Source organism: Artibeus jamaicensis, unplaced genomic scaffold (assembly GCF_021234435.1).
Source record: "Artibeus jamaicensis isolate MK-2021 breed Jamaican fruit bat unplaced genomic scaffold, CSHL_Jam_final contig_233, whole genome shotgun sequence".
Lineage (NCBI taxonomy): Eukaryota > Metazoa > Chordata > Mammalia > Chiroptera > Phyllostomidae > Artibeus > Artibeus jamaicensis.
The window spans coordinates 6,142,886-6,160,292 of NW_026521486.1; the positions used below are offsets into that span (position 1 = coordinate 6,142,886).

The 17,407-nt window shown below is 58.8% G+C and overlaps 1 protein-coding gene across 2 annotated transcripts in view; it reads right to left on the reverse strand.

Moving 5' to 3' along the window:
* Positions 1-11,457: 11,457 nt before the first annotated feature.
* The window catches only part of CACNA1I (calcium voltage-gated channel subunit alpha1 I), a 106,009-nt gene continuing 100,059 nt past the window's right edge, over positions 11,458-17,407 (reverse strand). The window contains exons 36-37 of one of the 2 annotated variants that reach the window (XM_037160682.2): positions 16,232-16,407; positions 11,458-15,411 (exon numbers count right to left, since the gene is read on the reverse strand). In XM_037160682.2, the coding sequence (XP_037016577.2) occupies positions 14,815-15,411; positions 16,232-16,407 (773 nt within the window). In that variant the 3' untranslated portion in view covers positions 11,458-14,814. The remainder of the gene's footprint in view (positions 15,412-16,231; positions 16,408-17,407) is intronic. The other variant, XM_053662175.1, reaches the window with a different exon arrangement.

Genomic DNA, 17,407 nt, shown 5'->3' on the forward strand with positions numbered 1-17,407 from the left:
CGGCCTTGCACGAGGAGGAGTCAGCAGATCCCAGGCACGCGGCCCCTGCTGGCCCGCAGAAGGAAGAGCACCTACCTAGAGCCAGGCTGGACACTTAGCTGCCTGGACCCTTGTGGGTATCACGCCTCGTCTCCGTTCTCTGGGAGAGGCTGGGGGTGATGGAGCAGTAATAACAGAGCAAGATGTGTGACCTTGGGCAAGGCAGAAATCGGGGTTTGCCCGGGTATTCACACTTAGCAGCCACAGACCTCAGGGGGGCAGGGCACTTCTCCTCCCCTGCTTCTGCCTGTCATTAGCAAAATGGAGAGAACCAGTTTCGGCCTCCCCAGGGCTCTGGAAAGCCATGCTCGGGCTGGGCATTGGGAGGCCCCCCTCGCACTCGCCGCCTGTGCCCCCCTGTTCTGGGCCCTGAGTCAGAGCCTGAGTTGCAGCTGCTTCTCCCAGCGAGGAAGCCACCTGGGCAGGTGCTGTCCGGTTACTCAGCACTTGGCCCTGCATGGGGGTGGCACTGCCACCTGGGGACTTACCTTACTGAGGAGCTTGGTCATTAGTTGAGGAAAGTTCAAGCTGCCCGCTCTGGACAGCCGAGTGAGTTCGGGGTGCAGCAGCTCCCCTGTGCTCCCAAGGGCACCTCAGAGATCTCTGGAGATGCTTTCGAGAACGTGGCAAGTGGGGAGGTCAGCCTTCCTGGGCTCCCCCATCGATCGGCCCATCTCCCATCACTATTTGCTTCGGGGACCTGAAATGGAAAGATGGGCTCTGGAATTAGCCTGCTGGGTGTTTGAGTCCCCGCCCCGCTATGAAGCCACTGTGTAACCTGGGCCCCCCACAGCCAACACTGTCCCTCCTGGATCCCCCCACACAGGCAAAGGACAGTCACCAAGAACAAACACCTGCCCTCTGAGGGGTGCAGAGGGCCCCAGCCACTGCAGCTCTACTCAGTCAAACTGTCCCTCCTTGGGACGGCCCCCCTCCTGGGTGCTCCCGGCTCCCGGCAGCCCACAGATGCCTGAGCTGTAGTTTGCCCCTGGTAGGAGGGTGTGCAGTGGGGCTGATCGCCCAGGGACCGGGTGGCCCAGGAGAGGAGGGCAACGGTAATTGCCGCTTCAGAGAAACGGCCTCCGGTTGATTCGACGGATGGGCCTGCCAGTCCCGAGGCTTCTCCCAAGGGCGCCCCCACGCCTGGTCCCGTCAGGGTTCCATGATGGAGGACCACAGGCCCTTCTCTCCCTGCCAGAGCCAGCTTCCAGCCCTGACAGATTTCCCTGCCAAGATATCTCCCCTGGTAGTCGGCTCAGCTTCAACCCATTACTCCTCATTACGCCCCGAACTGCTCTTGATAAAGCCTCTCTTCCTCCCTGTCCCGGCCCTTCGGAGTTTTGCTACAAGACTCATTTCTCGGCTGAGGGATAGGCCATCCGTCTTCTTAATCTGGCCTCATAAATCAGCCGCCTGGGCGCTCCCGGGCACCCTGTGGTGCCCCTCACAACCCCTGAGAGCTCTGGGCACCTCTCCGGGACAGCACAGAACCCTCAGCCCCTCCGGGAGGGGGCCGTGTGCCCCACCTCGTGCAGTACCGTCCTTCCTGCCCCGCGGCAGGCTGGGCGGGCACGCAGCTGCCCCCGCAGGAGCCGCACCCGCAGCCTGGCAGCTGCTGCTCCCGCCAGCGGGGCTTTCTCCCTGAACGGGGTGTCTTCAGCCTGCTGGGGCCCATGGCCCGTGGTGTCCCCCTGCCTGGAGACTGACAGCTCTAGGGGGGAGGAGGAGCAAGGACATTTTTAGGACCCTACACCAATCTTTAAGGGACATGACCTTCAGTGTAGGGGCTTGGAGCAGGGAGGAGAGTTAGACAAAGCATGGGATCCTGGGGCCAGTGACCCCATTTTTAGAAAAAGCCCCAGGATATAGACCCTTGTCCCAAGCAAAGGGGCAGTAGGACCAACCAGAGTCCAGCGCCAGGCGTGGCGCACTGTGGGCACCCCAGAAGGCTTGCTAGGAGGTGGAGGAGATGTGCGGACGCTGGTGAAGGAAAAGGGGGGGTGTGTGAGAGACTTCCTGGTGGGGGCAGGGCCAGACTCCCACCCACCCACCCTGCCCAGAGACCCTCTGGCCAGATTACACCGTTCAGGCCTAGATGGCCATTCGGCTAAAACTGATTTAGCATCCGCTCTGTCCTGGCAGGTGATGGTGAAAATGTGAAGATAACGATGCAAAACACAGCCCCTGCCTGATGAGGTGTGCACGCAGGAAGGCTTGCTGGGGCGGATGTTAACCCTGCCCCAGACAGCAGAGACCCGGGGATCTTTCCGCCAAAGCAGTGATTCTCGCCCTGCGCTCCGGGACCTGCAGAGCCTGGGAACCTGCTGGAATGCAGACTCTCAGGCTGCGGGGGACTCTGGGGGAGCGGCTCAGCCCCCATCCCCATCTAACAAGCACTCCAGGAGATCTGGGGGAGAACGGGGGTGGGGGGGCTAAGGCACCGGGGTCCCACTGCCTGGAATGCTCTCCTTTGGCCCCGGAATTTGGGACCTGAAAGCACTTTCCAGGCTCGGGGCCAGGTGTCCAGTTATGCTGCAGGTGGACGGTATGCACTTGGGAGAGAGGCCAAGCAGAAAACATTGCTCAAAAAAATGTCCTATTTAGTATTTTTCCAAAAGCATTGAAATAGTCATCATGGGAAATAGCAGAACCTTGCTTTATCGTCTTAGCCTCCCAGGGTCAGACACTCTGAGAACTGCTCTCTCGGCCCATGTGTGTTCAGTTTTCCCCACACCTCCCTCCTCCCAGAATCGCCTTCCTTCAGGAGTGGCTCCTGGGGAGCAGGGGTGGCTGACAACACCTCCACCGTGTCAGCGTGGGCTTCAGATGTCTCTGTCTTACTCGTGAAAGACACTTCTACTTGATAGCAATTGCGGGTGGACAAGTCATCTGTTTGTGCTGTAGTATTGGATGGGACCCAGGCTCCTGGTCTGTGCTACGCGGCCTAGGAGTTTGCCTTCTGCTCTTCACTCTTTTGTGTCACTGTGACGGGTCCGTGTGTGGGGTGTTTTGTTTTTTTTTTTAACATCTTGCTAGAGATTGATTATGTGCCCTGAACTGGAATCCATGTCCTCTACCAATTCTGGAAAAGCCCGGGCCGTTGCCTCTCTGAGTGGTGCCAGCTCACCCAGTGAGCTTCACACCCCGGTCGTTCCGCTTCCCACGCCCGGAAGTCCCATTGGGTCCTCTCTCAGCTCTCTCGGGCGTGGTCTTTGCTTCCTCGCCCCTGGCCTCGGTTCTTCTCTCTGTAAACATCTCTAACTCACGCGCTTCGACTCTGGTTCCGGTCATGCAAACACCTGAAACCTCTGATCTAGTTTTGCACGCGTGGTTTCTGCGGACCGACTCCTCGGGGGCTGCTTCCTCCTGTGTTTGCCATTTGTGTTGAGGCTGTGCGCCAGCTGGAGGCCTGAGGAGCCCTGGGAGGGCCCGGACACGGGTGTGCTCCGGCCCGCGCCCCGGCTACCAAGCCAACAACACTTTAGCTTAATATCTTGGCTTGGGGTTCTCAGGACCCCCCAAATCTGGGCCTCAAGGACAAGTGGAGGTCAGCCTAAGCAAACCCATTCGCATGGAGGACTCTCTTCATCCTCATCCACTGCAGAGGCTGGGACAAATGAGCACCTTGCTATTGTTTTCTGCTGGAAGGTTGGTTTTTACGAGCCACTCTTCCACTCACGGCACCACTTTGAAGTTCCCAGCTGCAGACGAGGGTCTCACTTCCTACTCTCAATCTCTCATGAGCTCAGAATAAAATAATGTCTTCGGCTCCCTGAGTCATGATGAAAACCCAGGGTTCTGGGTCACTGTTATGGGCAAAGGCTTCGGTGCAGCCGGAGGTCAGCCTTCGCTTCCTCCTCCGGTGTCCTTGGTTTCTCAGCAATTTCCCTTGGTTCCTTGCAAACTTAGCTGCCCATTGAATAAAGAAGCGTGCGGTAACTGATCCTGCATCTTGGGGTGTTTTGTAACAGAAGAGTGTCTCCCCCACTCCCCACCCACCCCTAGAAAATCCGACTGGAGCACGATAGCTCTTGCTGTTCCCCAAACCATTTCCTCTCCCTGTGGGGGTCCCAGCGAGCCCTCCTGCAGCTCCGTGTGCCCATGTGACGGCGACTCGTCCAGTGGGGCCATTCTGAGGCCAGCCTGCTGAAACCTCCCACACAATCCCCAGAGTGAAGACGGAGGAGCCTCTAATCGCTGCCTCCACTGGAAGCCCCACATATAATTGTTCTGCCATTTAGAATTTACACGTTATCTTTGCAGAGCTTCATGGGTTTTCATCTGGCCTGGCTCTCAGGAGGCAGGACCACCAGTCACAGAGCCAGAGGGGCCAGCTGGCATTGCCAATGGGGTGATGATCTGAGAAAGACTCCCCTTTCCTTTCCTGCCCTGTCAGCGGCCTGGGCCAGGCCTGGTGCAGGCCACTCAGACGTGGCCCTGCTCTCGAGGAGCGCCTGGGTATCAAGGACACAGATGCAGACACAGGTGACCCCAGGACAAGAAGATGATGGCTGCAGTGGGCTGAGGACAGGGCTGTGGTGACTCAGGCAATGGCCCATGAGGACTGAGGTTCAGGGCTCAGCCGCCCTGGAGGGAGAGAGGCAGGGAGGCCTGGCCCGGGGCCTGAGCAGGCGAGAGCCTAGGGGCCCTCGCTGCATCCTTGCCTGGGGAAGCTTGTAGGGACACAGGACATGTAACAGCTAACATTATTCCAGGGGTGTGAGGGGAAGTTAGGGAGCAGTCAGAGAGGGGGCTCAAGTGGTGGGGCAGGATTTCAAGTTGGGGAGCGGCATGGTCTCCCTCCCTTCTCCTAACTGGCCAAACCTGGGCTGCAGACGCACGTTGGCAGGGGCCAGGGACCCAGGGAGGAAGCCTCGCTGGCGTCCCACACTCACTGTCAGGAGCAGGGCCTTGGAGGCCAGGACCAAGCAGCCCTTCTCCTTGTGACGAGGACTTGGGGGGGGCCCTGTGGAGCCTGGGGGGCTGAGAGGCACAGCCCCCTCCATGCCAAGTCACTGCCAGTATGGGGCCTGACTGCGTGGGAATGAGGTCGCCAGAAACCCCCAGCCGGCATCTGCACAGCAGACCTGGAAGAGAGGAGGCCAGCATCTGAGGAAGGACAGGTCAAGAGACAGTGCCTCCCCACCGCAGGGTCACCGCACCCGCAATGCGCCTGCCCTGGTGGGGGAGGCGGGGAGCACAGGTGGAGTTTGTGCCCGAGGCTCCGCCAGCTCCTCCCTCTGACAATTTGGATGGAGCCTGCACAGACACTGCCCTCGGGAATTGTAACGACCGTCACCTGATCTCACCCACAGGACAGTCTCTGCTTCAGAGACTGGGAAACTGAAGAACAGGAGGAAACAGCAGCCCGGGGCCAGCACAGCTCCACCTGTCTGAGCACTCACACCTGGGGAGTCCCAGCTGCACGAGGCCCAGGGACTGACTCATGCCTGCCTCAGTCTCCCCTCCGGTAAATTAGGAACCAATCCCGCCTCCTTGCGTGCTGGCGTCTGGGTGAGGGAGAAGCTGCCTGGGAGAGGGCCTCATCAGATGCTTCGCACGTAACAATCCCTGATGACAATTACAGTTGGGCAATTACTGTCAGAATAATAATGCTGTTATTCTAATTTTCTCCCATTAAGCACTCTGTGAGTATTTGCTAAATAAGTGATTTTTCCAATATTTCATTATGAAAACTTCAAACACACATCAGAGTTGACAGAATTTGTAGCAAACACCCGTATGCTGTAACGGCAGACTTCTACCACTTATATTTCATAACACTTGTTCTACCCACATTCACCGATCCATCTTATATTTTGACATCAGTCCAACCCCCCCCTGAACAATTTAGTGTTTGCTGTTTTGGACATGAAGTTTACATAGGATGAAAGGCACACATCCTGAAAGTCAGTTGTTGAGTCTGACAAATGCCCATGTAACACAAGCCCCTCGGAATAAAGGGCACTACCCTCCTTCCAGAACATTCCTTTCTGCCTCTTTCACTCAGTCCTGTCCCTACCCCCAGGAGGCAAGCATTTTTCCTATTGTTCTCCACTGAGGACGAATCTCGCCTGTTGTAGAATTTTAGGTAACACGGGATGAGATTTCGTGACGCAGCAGTTTGTACTTGTATCAGTTATCTAGGGCTGCGTAAAAAAATTACTCCAAATGCAGGCCGCTTAAAACAACAGCTCTCATGCTTTCACAGTTTCTGTGGGTCAGGAACCCAGATTTGGCTTAACTGGATCCTCGGACTTGAGGGGTCCCGAGGCTGCGATCGGCGTGTCCGCTGGGGCTGTGTCTCACCTCCAGGCTCGGCGGAGGGAGACTTGCCCCCACGCTCACTCCAGTGGTGTTGCAGGATCAGGGGTTGCTGCACGAAGGGCCTCCCCCTCCCACCCAAGTTGGGGAGGGAGACAGCGTTCAACCCGTTGTCACCTGGGCGTCTCCACAGGGCGGCTCACAACAAGGCAGCCGGTTTCCAACAGAGCAAGTGGATGAGGAGGGAAAAAGAGGGGCCTGCATAGTGGGAGCCGGTCTCTCTGTCACCTGCTCTTAGAAGTGACGTCCTGTCTCACCTGCTGTATTCTGTCCATTAGAAGGAGGTTACTAGGTCCAGTGCACATGGCAGGGGAGAGGACTCTGCAGGGGCACAGGGACCCGGAGGCAGGACCACAGCTCACGGTGAGAAACCGTGGCCTGACTACCCTCTCTCCAAATGCGCTTCTGGCTCCAGGAAATGACCGCAGTGACAGTCCTGGGCCTCTGTCCCTCAGTGTGGCCTCAATGTGGCCTTGGTGCGGCTTCCTAGGTGGTTTTAGGTGTCCTGGGCCCTGGTCCAAAGCTGCCTGGGGCTCTGAGGTCATGACCTTTGCTCCTCCCACCCTTCCAGGAAGAAGGATCTTAGGAACCCCCCATGGGTGGGCATGAGAGTTGGGTGCCCTGGGGTTGGGGAAAAGGGCTCACCCAGCTCTGCTTTAGGCTGACAGGTCCTGATTGCTCTTTCCCTCCCCTGACTCACCAGAGAAGGGTGACCTGGACCACGGTCACTCAGTGGGCTGATGGCAGGGTGGGCACCCTGTCCTGAGTGGAGACACAGGAGGCAAATGTTCATCAAAAAACAGTGCACTGCCCCATTCGAGGAGAAGAGAGCACAGAATCAGGCCCCCAACCCACATGGAGGCGACCTGCCCTCCCTCCTGGGGGTTGTGAGCACAAGACCTGGATGCGGGGCTTGGCCTGGGAGGTGCTTTCTGTGATTGTCAGTACCAGGGGGCAGTAGCCGGGGAAATCAGCAGAAGAGCAGAGATGGAAGGAGACGGGGCCAGACAGACAGAGACAGAGAGACAGACAGACGCAGAGAGGGAGGGAGGGAGGGAGCGGCAGGGAAGATTGCAGTTCAGGGACAGGAAGCCAAGAAGCTACTGCGAATGGGCTGAAGTGGAGTGTGTGGACCGTCCTGCCCAGCACTGGCATCTCCCAGGAGAGCCCAGAGGTCGTCCTTGAGGTGCTTACATCTGGCCCTGACAGTGAGGGGGCCCTGGAAGCTGGCAGCCTGTCCCTGAGCCCTGCTGAGGGTGGCAAATGCTGGCTGGAGCCCCCAGACAGCTGTGCAGAGGGGGTCAGACCTGAACCTCCCCTCCCCCCCACCCTGCTCCCACAGAAGAGGGCACAGCCTGTGGGCACCACACACCTACCTCACCAAGAAGGAGTCAGTGCAATGGGCGTGCAGGGGGCCCCTCCACCCCCGGGCTCAGAGTGGCACAAAAGGCAGCTGCTCTGTTCTCCGGGCTGTCCCCACGCCGGGGTGCGCCTCAGGCGCTGTCTGGCCTTAGAGGTGGATCCCCGGCCTATGGAGCCTGTGGGGTCAGGCCTGGAGCCCTTCTAGACTGCTGGCCCTTGGCTTCTTGCTGGCCATGTGCGGCCCTGGCAAGCTTTGGCGAGGGGGGTGTGCCACACAGCCACCCCTCCCCACCCTGGGCAGGAACCCCCACCTCCCCCCACACACACACTCTCCTACTTCCCACAAACTCTTCAAGGGAAGTTTGGGCTTCTGGAAATAAAATCACTCCGAAAAAAACACTCACCTCCCCTGAGGCTAGGAGGCAAATGTGCGCTAAAAAGAGAAGACAGGGAATGGAAGAGGGAAACATAAGGAAGACAAAAAAAAAATCTGTAATAACGTATCCAAGTTGAATCTGGCATCGCGTGGAAGTGAGGAGCTGAGGCGGAAGTGGAAATGGTGCAGCCGCTCTGGAAACCCGGAGCCAGAGGCCCGCGAAGAATGTAACAGAGAATGACCCGGTGACCCAGCAGTTCCACTTCTGGGTATAAAGACCCAGAGAAAGGAAAACAGAGTTTAGACAGAGGCGTGGCAGCATCAGTCACAGCAGCCAAAGGTGGAGACGACCAGGCGCCATGAACCGGCACACAAGAAGCGGTGGACCTGCACAGCGAAGGTCGTCCAGCCCCAAAGGAAGGCAATTCAGACACATGCCACGACACGGATGACCTTGGAAGACATCCTGCTGGTGAAATAAGCCACTCACAAAGGGACACACGCTGTGTGATTCTGCTCTTTCGTGGCCCCTGGAGGAGTCACGGTCAAGGAAAGAGTAGAAGGGCGACTGCCCAGAGCGGGACGGGGTGGGGAGGGGGCGGAGTTACTGCTCGGGGGCTCAGGGTTTCCGCTTGAGAAGGTGGATGGAGGGGCTGGCGCACAATGTGCATGTACCCGATGGCCCTGAACTGCACGCTTCAAGTGGTTAAAATGGTAAACTTTAGGTTATGTATATTTTACCACCATTTGAAAAATACGTGGCTAATAATGTGAGAGGCTCAAAGTCAGCAGAGGGCAGGGACACCCTGGAGCTGCGGGAAGCTTCCACGGGGCTCTATGCCTGATCTGGGGCCTGAAGGCTGAGGGACGAGCGACCACCGGAAGGAGGGCTGGAGCGAGGGGAGGCGGGCAGGCGGGAAGTTGTGCTGGTTGCTGGGTGGGGCCCAGAGCACCCAGGGGCTTGCAGGCCACCATGCTGGTGATGAGAGCCAGCCCCAGGGAGCCTCGGAGCGGGTTGGGGCAGGCAGGGCCAGGATCGGACGGTGCTTCACATCCATGTCTCCCAGCCCAGGCGCAGTGAGAATGGATTCCAGGGGACAGGCTGGCAAGGAGACCGCGAAGAGCTTTCCCGAAGAACCAGGACCAGGGCGGGGTGGCCAGGCGAACGCGCAGAGCGCATGCCCGCCTTTGCTGCAGGCGGCCTGGGCAAGTCGCCGCCCCCCATAGGCTTGCCAGATTTAGCAAATAAAAATTTGAATTTCAAATGAACCAAGGATAACTTTATAGTGTATGTCCCAAACATTGCATGAGACATCCTTACACTAAAAAATTTGTTCGTGGCTTATCTGAAATTCATATTTCACTGTGTGCCCTATTTTCTCTGGCAGCTCTACTCTGCAGAGTCACTGATGCCCTTGCACGGCTATCTCCCTCTTGTTCATTAGGCCCCGGCTGAAAGGACTCCCCAGCGAGGCCTCCCCTGACCACCTGGTGGAAGGCCCTCCCCCTCCTCTCCTCCACCCCAGCATCACTCCAGTGCGTTCCCCACGCCCCTGTCCGCCCCGCCCCCCCACCATTGCCTTCCTGGTGCTCCCACGCCCCTATGCGCCTGCTGTTTATTAGCCGTCTCCAGCTCTGAGATATATAGGTTGGTGAACTCAGTGACCTGTCACTCCTGTATCCTCACCACCCAGCCTAGCACAGGGTAGGGGCTCAACAAATATTTATTGGAAGATAAGAGGGATGCCTCCGTGGCAATCAAGAAGGGGAGGGAGAGGCTGTGGGGGCACTGCACACTTGTTGGGTGTGCCCCCCACCTCCTCCCACCAGCCACTTGCCCATCTCCAGTGAGGCTCAGGGACCGAGCTGAGCCCAGCCTGGCCCTGCTGGCCACACCCTCCTCCCTGAGGACCAACCAGCCTCTTGTCCACGGTTCCCTTGACAGCCATGTTACCATGGCAACAGCAACCCGAGTTCCTCCGCACTAGAAACAGGAGGAGGCCTCTCTCCGGGAAAACCCACCACTGAGTCAGAGTCTAATTTTCCCTGCAGCCATGACAGTGGCTTTGCACAACCACATGTATATTAGTGCCAAACGTCCCCGTGTTTACCTGGTCTAAAAGTAATGAATTCAGGTCTAAATAAAAAGTGCTGATGGCTAAAGCTTTTCATTTTTTTCAAATGTTCCTGGGTGTTTTTGTTGTCGATGTTGTTTTTGTCTTTTTTAAGTCAGTCACTCTCCTTGGCAGCAACTTGCTTTTAATCCCATTATTAATGAGTAAGAGAGGTGAAAACAAAGCAGGTCGGTCCCCCAGGGGCAGGTGACCGCAGCCAGAGAGCTGGGCGCTGGCTCCCCAGCTGTGGAGGGGCCAGTGTGGGCACCAGTCACGGCAGCACCACTTCCCCGTGTGACCTGGAACAGCCTGTTGATGTCCAGGGCACCATCTCTGGCCCTCTCTGGGCCTCTGGCCTCACCCTAAAGGGCAGGAGGAGAGCTGCTCTTCCCCAAAACAACGCCACTGGGAACTTACCCCAAGGCGAGAAACCCCAGGTTTTGCGGTACACCCTGCACTCCTTCCATCCTTCCAGCAGGCACATAGCAGTTCTCCTTGGCCATGTGAAGGTGGGCCACCCCCATCTCTGGACCCCAGAGTTCAGGCCTGGCCCATCTGAGCGTGGCAGGGCCTGTGGATTTTGCCAGACTGTCGGGGAGAGAAGCTTTCGTTCACCTAGGGACAGGTACACAGCCCAGAACCCTGGGCTGCTGGTGGCCACTAGGAGAGGAGAGAGGCAAACGTAGAAGGAAGCAGAGCCAAGAGGTGGGAAGAGATAGTGTCCTGACAGCTGGAGCCCTTGATCCAGCTGCACCTGAAGCCAACACCTCCTCAGAGGTCATTAGCTACTTAATTCCTTCTTGTTTCTTTCTTCCCTCCCTCCCTTCCTTTTCTCTCTCTGGCTCTTTCTTTCTGTTTTTCTTAAGCTCCTTTGAGTGGAGTTTTTGTCCTTTCCAGCCAAGAGAGTCCTGATAAGATGCATAATGTGAATTCTGGAAAGAGCACCAAAGATGAGTAGGTTATTATTCCCATGTGACCCTTTCACCTAGGTCCAGCGTCTCAGCTACAGAACCAGAGAGTGCGAGCCAGGCCCTGCCTCCTCCCCAGCCCAGCACTCCCTGGCCCACACCCTGGCCAGGAGAAGACCCTTCCATGGGGTGCTGCTGTAGGTCCCAGACACCCTATACCCCCAGCCTAGGCATGACGGAGGACCCCTCCCCTGGGAGACCCCCACAGCTCTGCACCCACCTGCAGAAAAACCAGCACAGTCACACAGAGAAATTCTGAAATAGGCTTCTGGGTTTTTATTCAAAACAACACTGGTGGCAGCTGCCACTTGGTTTCTCTGTGCCCGGGCCATCTGGGCCAGCAGGGACCAGTGCCGTCAGCAGCTAGGAGGGAGGTTCGTTCACACCATAGAAACTGTACAGCAACTGGGAGTACGGTAGTCACAGCGGCAGAGCCAGGCCAAGGGCTTCCCGGAGGAGGCGGCCTCTGCCTCCCCCTCAGGCCCCAGCTCACCCTGGCTCCACCAGGAACACGGATTATTGCACAAAGACGAAAAGAGTATGTGTATCTGGGCTAAACAGAAGCTTCTAAGACCCCAAGCCCTTACACAGCGCAGCGAAGGGGGCCAGAGGCGACCCTGGAAACAGAAGGCCCCCCAGGGAGGGCCCGGGGGGAAAGATGGGCAGACGGGCTGGCACTGTGCACACTTTATCTTTTGGGGTGCCGCCTGGTGCAGGAGAAGGATGGACAGGCGACGGGAAGAGGCTTTGGCTGGGGTAGGCCGCAGCCCCAGCTGGTCCTAGGTCCATCTGTGCAGATGCCATGGTGCCTGCCAGCTGCCACTCTGCAGAGCCCTGCAAACAGAAAGCTTGGGGTGCTCCACACCAAGGTCCCTGCTTGCCCTAGGCCAGGCCCGTGGTAAGGTTGTGCTTTTGTGACGGACAGGCTATAGAATCAGGAAGGGCAGAGGGGCCATTCACCCCACTCTATCCATGTCAGCTGGTCCAGGCCAGTCGCACAGCCTCGGTGTCCCCGGGGCCTTGGACCAGCACTGGGGCCCTCCGGGAACCAGACCCACCTCCCGTGACTCCCCAGGCAAAGCTTCTCTCCTCTGCGCTTGGCTGGTCCCGCTCTGCTCTGGCCTGCCCTCTCCCCTTCCTGCCTTTGCTCTGGTAAGCCCCTTTGCCCGGATGTCCCTCCCCACATGCCTGCTTGTTTTGGGACCACAAAGTGTAGGGTAAAAGGATGGCTTCCCGTCAGGCACACCCAGGATGTTTTCTAACCAGCCATATATAACCCAGTGACAAGGAAATCACCTCCCTGCTCCATGCACGCCACTCTGGGCCACTGTGCATATTAAACAGGGTGCGCCTGTGCCCAGGAAGTGTGAGCTGCGGACAGGTGCCGGACACAGTCCCCCTGAACCCGACCAGGTGAGCTCGAGCCCAGGTAACTTCCTCCACATGGGCTTCCCAGGCCTCACTGCCTGCCCCCAGCCAGGCTGCTGCATGCGAGGCCCTCCCTCGAGGGCCATGCTGACTAAACATGCTGACTAATGTGTGTGCTGCCCCCTCTAACTCAACTGCTTGGAGCCCCCACGGTGCTGGTGGGGAGAGGGTGAGCCAGACAGGCCTCCCTGTGCCCACTCCTCCCCAGATGAGCATCCCACAGAGAACCAATCAGCAGAGCAAGGAAGGCTGGCCCAGCAGCGTCGGCCTTGTGCACAGCCTCCCCACCAGCTTTGGGGACACCTGGGGCAGAAGGTGACAAGACCCCATGTCCACCTGCTCCCTGAGAGAAAGGACCGGGCTGAGCCTTCACCCCAGAGGCTGCCGTCCCAGGAGGGAGCCCAGTGCTGGGGCTGAGCGTCTATATTCTCACCGAGGCCCACCATCCACGCTTTGGAGTGAGGAGAGGGAAGCTCTTGGGGTGCAGGGGCAAATCCAGTCCTGACTGCTACGCCAGCCCAACTCCACGGTACCACCAGAGGCCCTCGGCCAGGCTCTGCCTCCCGATCCTTACATTCCAAGTACTCAGGTGTTGGCTCACCCGGCTGGGGAGACACGCAGCCTCTTTGCTGCCAGGGCACTGAGGGATCCTGGGCTGGCCGCTCTGCCTCTTCCCCCCTCCACCCCCAGCTATTGAGAGAAGGGCTCTCCAGCCCACTGAGCTTCAGTCACTCGTTACCTCCTCCCTTTGCTACAGTGTCCAGGCTCCAAGGGTGGCTATGCCAGCCTGGGAGACACCCAGAGCCCGTCCAAGCAGCTACACCTACCTCATATCACTTGGCAGCCTGGGCCAAAGCCAAGTACTTTAAGGTCAGGGTTTGGGACAAGGACAGACCCACCTAAGACCGTCTGAGATCTCGAAGGCCAAGGGCCTGGTTATTGCTGAAGTGCAAGGTGCCCCAAACTCACAGCAGTTCCCACCCCACAACTCTGCCACCATGTTCCCAATCTTCTTGACACTGATCTACTCACTTCTAAAAACTCAGCCTTGACTTAAGCGATACGTTTGTGAAATCGTGGGTTGGGCACACTGCTTTCTTCCTAATAAATACTGAAATAAATGCATAACTCTTTCAAGAAAAAAAATGCCTGTCTGCAAATGTGTTTGAATAGCATTTCTACAGGGAACCTGACCTCCAGCTTTGGGAAGGTGGGGAAAATGAGCCGGGTGGGGGGTGGGGCAGGGTCTCCAGGTGACAGGGTATGAAGGAGCTGAGGAGGGGAGCTGGTCCCAGGCAGCTGCCCCACCCCTGCTCCCACCCAGAGAGTGAAAGGCTGTGGCCAGCATAGACCAGGCGGTGCCCTTGACCTACTCAGGGCCTGCTCACCCCCCTTCACTGTCCTCCATCTCCTGCTGCCTCGGTCCTGCCCACAGCAGGCCACACCCTGGAAAGGGCCCACTGGGACAGGGGCCTGCCCCCTGCCCAGCCTGGGAGCTGCTCGCCACCCCGTCCCAGCCCTAAGAAAATACAACTATTGCCCCAGATTTTGCTAGAGAAACACAGCTGGGTGACTAAGAGTTTGTGGATTCTGGGAGCCTACAAAAGACTGTCCACGCAGCTAGACGGCCAGGAACAAGACAGACACCCCAACACGTGGGGGAAGGGGGGATCTTAGCAGCATCTCTTCTTTAAAGGAAAAAACGCACCCTGAAATGACAGCTCTTTTTCTGGGCCTGTCTCCTGGACCATAGGACCCTCAGAGAACGGACAGCCCTCTCCAAGCTACTCCAGGGGAGATGCCAAAAAGCAGGGGTGCCCATGTCCCAGCAGGACCATCTACCCCAGGGCAGGTTTGGCCTGGGCCCCAAGCATCAAGCAAAAAGCCTTGTCTGGGCCCCAGACTCTCCCCAACTTTAGCACTTTCTGGAAGTCGTAAACTCTCAGTAAAAAAAATAAATATATATATATATGTCTGTCTCTCTCTATATATATGCATACATATATATATACATGTATCTGCATGGGAAGGACCGTGGCCAGGCCACGCTGGGCCTCAGCCCACCAGCGTGCTCTCAGCAGCCTGGCGCTGGCTGGCCCTGCGCGGTGCCCAGGCTGTGGACCAAGTATTGCTGTCTTCCCCCTGGCTCCTGAGGTAAAGAAGGCGAGACGGGGCAGGCGGCGGCGCTGGGCCCCTGCAGCCCTCATCTCTTCCTCTTGCTCGCAGCGTCTTTGGACTGCAGCTCTCCCGGGGGCTCGGCCGGGCCTGGCGGGTCCTTGCTGCGGTCCGCGGCCCAGGAGGGGCTCCGGGCCAGGCCATGGGGCCCGACGGTGGCGCGGGGGCGACCGGGGCCAGTGGCCAGGCTGCTGGTGCTGCTGAACCTCCTGGTGGGCGGGGGCCCTGGCGGCGGGGGCGCGCAGAGGAGGGAGGTGAGCGAGAGGCTGCTGAGGGTCTCCGAGTGCTCGCTGCCCCCGCCCCCCACGCCGCTGCGGCCAGCGCACTCCTCATCCGAAGGGTCCATGGAGTCATGGTGGGTGCATCCCGGGCTGGTGGAGCCCCCGCTGCTGTGGCTGCGCTGATGCGCGCCCAGCCCGCGCCGGCTGAACAGGCCCCGGCCCCGAAGGCTGAGGCGGCGGCGGGCGGTGGGAGACAGGCCAGCCCGGGGGCCGGGTGTGGGCGCAGGCGGCCCCAGGGCGCACCGGGGGCTGTCACTCAGCGTCAGGCTGTCCTCCAGCGTGGTCTGCAGGCTGCCCGCCGAGCTGCTGCGGCTGGCCTCCAGGGATGTGTCACTCCCAGTGGCCTGTGGGGGGACACAGGGGATAGGGGCCGCCTGGTGTCCCCCAACCCTCCCCTGCAGCAGCCTGCCCACGTCAGTGACCAAGCGCTGGGGGCTCTCACCACCATCACTGCAGTGGCCTCCTCAGGGCTCTCCCCCCACCAGCCCCCTTCTCTGGTCCTCAGGGGGAAGCCAGGGTCATCCTACTGGAACCCAATCAGACCCTGGCCTCAGGGCCCTGCCCCACCCCTCTGGGACCTCATTTCCCACAGAAGTCCCCCCACCCCACCCCCACCTCTGCTCTGCCTGCTGCCTGGGAAGCTCTGCCCCAGAGACTCTCGGCCCCCTCGGGCCTTCCCGGCCCTCTGCCTGAACCACGGGCTCGGCCCGTGGGCCCTTCCTGTGCAGTGTCCTCCCCGGGGCGTGTCCCATCAAGCAGACAATACTCTTTGTGTGCTGATTTCAGCTTTTCACCCCTCCTCTCACATCTCTGACACACACACGCACTACACACACTATGCACGAGCCATAAACCGCAGGGGCAGGGATTCTGCATTCGTAGCTGCTGCAGCCTCCAAGCCTAGCATACAGCCTGGCACATAGCTGGGGTCAGCAGCCACCAAATGGACAAATGCCCTGGAGAGCCCCGGGCCCCGCCCTGCCTCCACCACACTGTGGGGCACAGAATGGGGCTCTCGGGCCTGCAGGTTCCTCTGCACGCCCAGGTGGTGACCCTGCAGGCCAGACCCTCCCATCCCGCAGACCTGCTCCCCCACCTAGAACTCCAAGGCCCCATCAGATGCCCCCCAGTGAGGGAGCTCTCGGAGTCGAGGAGGTGCCATACCTGCCGGAGGAGGGTACAGTTGACACTCGGTGACCGCAGGGATGCCCAGGAGCCCTGCAGGGCGATCTTGGGGAGGGTCCCTGCACTGGCACCCTTCTCCTGCCCCTTCTGGCTGGCGGACACAGCGGGGTGGAAGAACTCCGTGGGCATGGGCAGGAGTGGGCTCGAAGGTGCTGCTGGGGAGGAAGGAGAGGGAGCTGGGAGCAGGCACGGGCTGGCAGAGGGGTACCGAACAAGCCGCCTATGAGACTACGGGTAAGTCTCCCTCTCTGAGCCTCAACGTCCCCACTGTGAAAGCAAGAGAGAAATGGTGAGCCTGCCCGTGTCGTTCCTGGGAGGTCAGGCACTGGGCAAAGGCACAGCTTTTGAGCCACGTGGACCCGGCTCTAGGACCCCTGGGTTCCTGCCTCTGTGAAACAGTGACCAGATGCCTCCCCCAAGAGGTGGCGAGAATGAGCAAAGCAGAAGTCATGAGTGCGGCCCGCCAGGGTCTGACGCCCCACGGGGCCCAGCCAAGGCTGGGGGCCCATCTGGGACAGCGGGTGGGGTGGGCACTGTGCTGGACGGGCTGAGCCAACAGAAGGACACTGCTGGGTCTGTCTGGCCCGCTGCACCGGGGTGGACAGGGGCGAGGATGGGGTGAGGGGAGAAGGGAGGCCAGGCCATAGGGACGGCCAGGAGCCGCTGCTCACGGTCCCCTCGGTTCGTGCCTTCCAAGGTGTGGATGGGACGAAGGAATTGGGGAATATTCTCTCCCAAGGTGGCTGAACAGCTTGACTATCCCCAGGTGCAAAGACTTCTGTTCTATGTCATCTTATGATTTAAGGAAAATATAAACAAATGGTTAATGAATGGGATGAGGTTTCATTCGATCAGAATGGCTCTTGGCCCTGGATGGTATAGCTCAGTGAATTGAGTGCCAGCCAGCCTGTGAACCAAAGGGTCACTGGTTCGATTCCCAGTCAGAGACCATGCCTGGGTTTTAGGCCAGGTCCCCAGTTAGGGGCACACGAGAGGCAACCACTTGATGTTTCTCTCCCATTCTTTCTCCCTCCCTTCCCTTCTCTCTAAAAATAAGTAACATCTTAAAAAAAAAAAAAGGGAGAATGACTTGTAGGTCAGTCCTGTGCCCTGACTTTGGTTCAGGAAGTCTGGGGTCCTCGCACCTCAGCCACT